The sequence below is a fragment of the Dermacentor albipictus genome, chromosome 1, assembly GCF_038994185.2.
Source record: "Dermacentor albipictus isolate Rhodes 1998 colony chromosome 1, USDA_Dalb.pri_finalv2, whole genome shotgun sequence".
Taxonomy (NCBI): Eukaryota; Metazoa; Arthropoda; class Arachnida; order Ixodida; family Ixodidae; genus Dermacentor; species Dermacentor albipictus.
This window is the reverse complement of record NC_091821.1, coordinates 378,887,820-378,893,819: the sequence shown is the minus strand read 5'-3', so window position 1 is coordinate 378,893,819 and position 6,000 is coordinate 378,887,820. Positions and strand designations below refer to the sequence as shown.

The following is a 6,000-nucleotide window of genomic DNA, read 5'->3' as shown; positions in this document are numbered from 1 at the left end:
CAAACTAATACGGCTGACTGCACGGAACCTGCTTCAGATATGCTACTCCACAAGTGTGCTGCACAGTGAAGCATCTCGTGCATTTAACCAGACGTGACCATGTCCGCATCGAAAAGAATATCGCTCGCCGAAATATATACGTGAAATTGTAAGCCGATTCCGTGCAGTACTGGCTGTGTCGCCCGCGATACCAACCGCCTGTACCAAAGGTGCCGCGGCCCGTTGTCGCGGCGGCGCTCTCTTGCTCGAGCGGCCGGATGGAATCTGCGCGGTCACGTGCTCTCCGGATGCGGGGGATCATCCAGGCAAAGATGGACGACAATACGTGAAGAGGCGCCGGCGAGCTCCTTTAACACGAATGTTTTTTCCCCAACATTCCCATTGTTTTCTCTTCCACATCCTGGTTACTGCTTGGTAGAACGTACGTTAAATCACCCTGCAACGAAAACGTCCTAGGTTTTTATTGCAAGATTCAGTCGGTATGCCGAAACGGAAACTAGAAGAGGATCAACATGAACCCGACGAGCTGTCAGTGCCTCTGCCGATACAAACGTTTCTCTGGCGACAGACAAGGTATAGTTTTTAAAGACCAAATTCGCTTTCGCGTGCGTAACACTCCGGCAAATATTGTCTGTTGATTCTGCTGTGTCTTATTGCCGGCAAACGTCCCGTGTGCGCTCTGCTACTGCGTTGTAGCGTCGTGCGTATGTAGTGAAACCCATGAATTCTCTAATCAGCTCTTCGTTTCTTGCATATAACTCTAAGTAGTTCAAAAAGTCAAGCTTTGTACGTTGCCTGGTGTGCTCGCACCTTCGTCACTGAAGCGTTCGGTACCTAATTGATACGTGCTACACAGCTATGCCGATATATATGCCATGCTTGCGAATTCAGTCACAGTTTAATTGTTGATCGGCGGAGGGGGTTGCGTTCTCTTTATGTCGTGTATTCGGGCCACCGGTATCTGCACGCATTGTACACTGTTGAACTGTACTCCTCTTGCACACTGACTCTTTTTTTTTTCCTCTTTTAAACATTGTTTATCCATTGATTATATATAAATTCCCAATTCTAACTGCATGACAGCCGGATTGACGTGCTAGTCTTGTATAGCGTACCACTTATACGTATTATTTTTATCTTTTCAGCCCATTCATACGTCCAAAAATTGGCAAAGCCCATGACGCATCAGCGATGGTACGGTGCCTTAATTGACCGTTCTAATTCACAGCAAAAAATGCAATTTTTCATTGAACTAGCTGAACGTGTGCATGCAGGGCCTTCTGTCCTGCACGGCAGGTTCTTAACGCTTTCAATGAGACGATGTTCAATGTAGTCCGCTTTGTCAAAGCTTATAAATTAAGCCCACTTATGTGTAGACGGTGCAACGTACAGTTGGTGCCAGTTTTTCAATATTACACAGGCATTCTGCTGGGCCAAGGAAATTGGGGCATTTCCACCGGCATTATGTTGCACATTGTACATGTTTCATGTTAGCATAAAATAGTTCAGATTTACAGCTCTTTAGATGTATAAAAAGGCTCAGTGGGAGAGTTTTTGTGATATCCTCTTTTAAGGTCACCGTTTCAATATGGGCACCACATAGAACATGGTGTCTTGGCATAGGGTTTGCTTACGAAACATCTCTGCACATTAAGAAAATCAGAGGTAGTGGTCACAAATGGCTGACACATGCACTGGTAAGCCTGATCTAGATGCAAGCCATATTAACTATACTCCTTCCTCTTTAAGTCTGCGCTTCTCTGCATTGCACAAGGACTAATGAGCTTGGTCCCCTTCTCTCTGAATGTGCAGCGCCCTTCGTTCTCATCCCTATTACCCGTCTGAAGCTTTTGGCAAGGCGATCGCAATGCAGCTTTGACTACTGCACCAACCCATGCATCAGTGATGCCATACGACCTCACCCCCCAATTTTTGTGATGTACAGAGACGATTTTTAAACAAACCCTATGGCAAGAAATTTGGCATACTTTTTGAAGTTGTCACAATAAAGAATATTTTAGTTCATGATTTGTTGCATGTTCGAAAAATTGATTCTGGAGTTATGGTTATGTAAATGAGCCAGAAAAGCTAAACAAAAAATTTGTGCAACTTCGTTAAAGCTTTTGTCTCAATAACTGCTTGAGCAGCCATCCTTGATGAGGAGGCAGAATCAGCCTTGAAAACGTCGGGCCTCTCCCCTGAGAACTTGGCTGGACAAGTTTTCACTGCTTTAAGTGTCACAGAGTCAACGAAACGTTCGTTGAATATGTTTACCTTTAGATGTTGAAGACAGTTACCTGATAAAAATGGGAAACATTGAGCTGAACAATGTTGTGCCTCTATTGTGCAACAGCTGGACTTTAACACCATTCTGTGCGGTGTATTAAATTTACATGTGGTGTAATTGGTGAATACAGGAATAGGATTCATTAGATGTTATGTCAAGCTCTTCTGAAGTAGGTACAGACCATGCTGCGTGCATTTAACATTGGCTGAATTTTTTCCTTGTGTCAATCAAGGCTCCCACCGAATTGTCTGCACTGCAAAGCCCTGCAGGATGAGAAATGTTGATTTCATTCTCAAAGCTTTCCAGTACTAGGAGCACCCCTGAAGCCCTACTATGTAGCTTGGCATCTGCTCAGTTCAAGCATCTATCGCTATATGTTTGCGCACTTGACAAAAGATGTGCCTAATTGTTTCAGGTATTATAGGTCGTACCTTCTTACAACATTAACACCCATGACATGCTGTATTACATTTCTCACTGAGGGCAACTTTCTTGTGAACCAATTGGTTCATGGGATATAAAGCCAGCATTGCAGTGCTGTCTTCTGTATAGCGCTGTAGCACTCTAGTGCCTGTGGAGATGAGATTAAAAAAAAATATCACTGAAAAATGGTGAAGCTTTGCCATATATATATATATATATATATATATATATATATATATATATATATATATATATATATATATATATATATATATATATATATATATATATATATTCCTTATATCTCTAATGAAAAAGACCAACATTTACTGCACTCTTGGTAAATAATATATCAATAATTTTAATTGCCATGCCATCATAGTTCTTCTGCAGAAAAAATAGCATCATGTACAGTTCCTTTATTAATGCAAAAGTTGTGCTCATCGAGAAAGGCTTCTGCTGGAGCTCTCTATCTGCGTTTACTTATTGGAATTTCTTAGTCTTGGACTGTATATTTTTGTGATTGTAAGTGAACTGCAAAACATTTTTTAAAGCCTACACTTTTTACTTTCGTTTTTCAGGAGCAAAGAGAAGCATGCAAGGTGAGTATTTCAAAATTTATCTTCCTGCCTGATTGGGGCTCAGGTATTGTGTACCAGCACCATGTTTTGCAGTTTAGTTCTTGTGGTGTGTCATAGAAGTAAGTAAATAAGGAAGAAGCCCACTGTCCTAGGAAAAATTCTGCTTCAGTGCACATTGAAAGTTCATCTTATAACGCTAGAGCAGCCAGCTGGAAAATAAAACAGAAGGCATGATGTTTGAGAGGAGATTCTAAACTTTGCAGGTACTACTTTGGCTGTGATAAAGTTATGTGCAGTGTTGGTGTAATTACTGTCTGTCTTTATTAACTTTCCTCTCCCGGTTCTCTATTCCCTCCCCCTATATTTTGTTCATGGCTGTGGGACAGTTCAGGTGTCCACTGACAAGTGAGACTGTTGCAGTGCACGTGGCCTTTCCTTTCCTCCCCTCCTTTTTGTCCTTTGTTATTAGTACAATAAATACTACTAGTGCTATAACCACTGCCTGTGTAATGGTAGGGCTCTTGCTGGCTAGTGATAAACAGACAAGAAAGTTCACGTTAGAAGATATCATGAGCTTGATGGTAGTACCAAAGGTGGCGAAAGGTAGAGTCTTGCTATTCCGCTATGATATGAACAATGCTGAGGCAGTGGTGCTCAGTGCTTCTAGAGGTATGTAATAAATGAAGGTAACTTTTCAATGCACCTCACAATTTTAGCAAAGAAATGAAATGTCAGCCAACACTCAGTGCCTGAATAGAGGTGCCAACTGATTATGCAAAAGTTGAAGACATGCACATATACAACTAGTAACAGTGCTTTTATAATAATGCTGCATAACTACGATTGGCCAAGAGGTAGGGAAATGTGATAACACCGGTGTTTCACTGCACTGTTCCTCTAGTTAGATTCATGTTGTGCCACCACTTCATTTTTTTGTCAACAGAGTGCCATGCATTTTTCTGCGTGTATACTGATGTCTGCCTTCTTTTTTTTACTTCCAGTCCTTTGAGAAAGTATTGGTGCAAAATATTCAGTTCGGCTTATCACCCAGTTTGACTGTTGCTATCAAGAGCATCAAGAGGTTTGTGTTTCTTTGTCTTCCTGCTTACATGGCTAGAATAATTAATCTTGAATGTGGAGCTAAATTCAGCAAAATGTGTGCTGCAGTGATAGTACGGTACTTACCCAATTCTAAAGGTCACGAAATTTTCACAATGAGAAATCAACAATGCATTGCTGTCAGTTGTAACATTCACTTTCATGTTCATATTTCAAGAAATTATAAATGCAATGCCATTGATTTCTGACATACCAGATTTTTATGATAAGAGAGGGAGTAATTGCGATTTGTTTTTATTTGGAATGAGGAACCTAATGTATCCAAGCTGCTGTAGATCGGCATCACTGATCATTGCTCATCATTGCTCGATCTTCGAGGCCTCCTCACCAATATCAACAACCCAGAGCATCTCATCCTTGGTATTGTCTATAACATTTGAGAGACTTATTTCTCAAACATTTTGCAGACTATGGCAACCTAACATTACCATTCAGAATATGCGAAAGTCAACAAAGAACTTGGTGAGTGGACATAAACCTAGCCCAGCTCACACATATTGCGACATCATGTGAATTGGACTGGATTACAGAAATGTTTAATGTCAGTTATGAGGCCTTGTCGCTATCGTAGATTTTCTTTTGTACTTGAATCTGATGTGCATGTCATTCTTTTAGTATGTTTTTTCAAAAATGAAGTGCACTATAAAGTCGAGTAAATACGGGTATATGTGAGCTTGTTTTAGGGTTGTATAACTCAGAGTAACCCAATTTCTACTGTGCAGAAGTTACTCCTAGTACATAATCCTTTACATATAAAAGCCGACATGTTATTGGGCAAAATAAATTTTTTCTAGCACTTCCACCAAGAGACTGTATACGAATGGAATATTTGTCATTCACACAATTATAGCAACAATGCTCCTAGGAGAACCTGTACGGGTTTCTTGTAATACAACCTTTGTAGCCAGAAAAGATGTATATCCTGGTCGCGGAATCAAACCTGGGATCACCAGCTGACTAGCCATGCTGTTCTATGGATTGAGCTATCTGAAAGACTGGGATGTGTTTGTGTGAGGCTGAATTAATCAACTCAGACTGGCTGGAAGCCAAAACAACATTAATCAAATGAATTCTACCAAAACCTGGAAACAGTAGAGGTGCTTTTAGGAAAGAAAAATTTGTCATACACCAGATTGTTGAAGAGCCCTGTAAGTGACAGTCATAGTAGTGGCTGAGAATCGAACTTCTAACTGGTAGAGAGAAAAAGAAAATTTAGTTCAGCAATCTGGCTTGGCCAGGCCATCAGTCCAACTGCCTGGCCAGGTAATTCACTGTACCAACTATCCACGCTTTCTGCCATTGTCGGGGAGAGGTCCTGGGTTTTCTTATTTCTGGTTTAGGACAAATTTTTCTCCAGCTACAAAGCTTGTCTGTTGAGAAACTAACGCGGGCTCCATTTGTAACAATCTTCTGCAATCACATGCATGGTAACTTTTCACTTCGTGAAGCAATCTCCGCATTGCAGACTTCTACATATCTGTAAAATGCATTTGCCACATTATTTCTGCTTTCACTGCTTTTAGTTTTCAATTAGGTGATCCTTGTATGGCCACTTGCTAGCTTTTGGATTAGGCAGGCTGCCTACTCTAG

General features: G+C 40.9%; 1 protein-coding gene across 2 annotated transcripts in view; it reads left to right on the top strand.

The window, feature by feature from the left end:
• Positions 1 to 6,000, top strand: part of unc80 (unc80, NALCN channel complex subunit) — a 167,587-nt gene continuing 161,587 nt past the window's right edge. The window contains exons 1-4 of one of the 2 annotated variants that reach the window (XM_065429704.2): positions 1 to 573; positions 1,146 to 1,194; positions 3,292 to 3,312; positions 4,293 to 4,372. In XM_065429704.2, coding sequence (XP_065285776.2) covers positions 482 to 573; positions 1,146 to 1,194; positions 3,292 to 3,312; positions 4,293 to 4,372 — 242 coding nt within the window. In that variant the 5' untranslated portion in view covers positions 1 to 481. The remainder of the gene's footprint in view (positions 574 to 1,145; positions 1,195 to 3,291; positions 3,313 to 4,292; positions 4,373 to 6,000) is intronic. The other variant, XM_065429703.2, reaches the window with a different exon arrangement.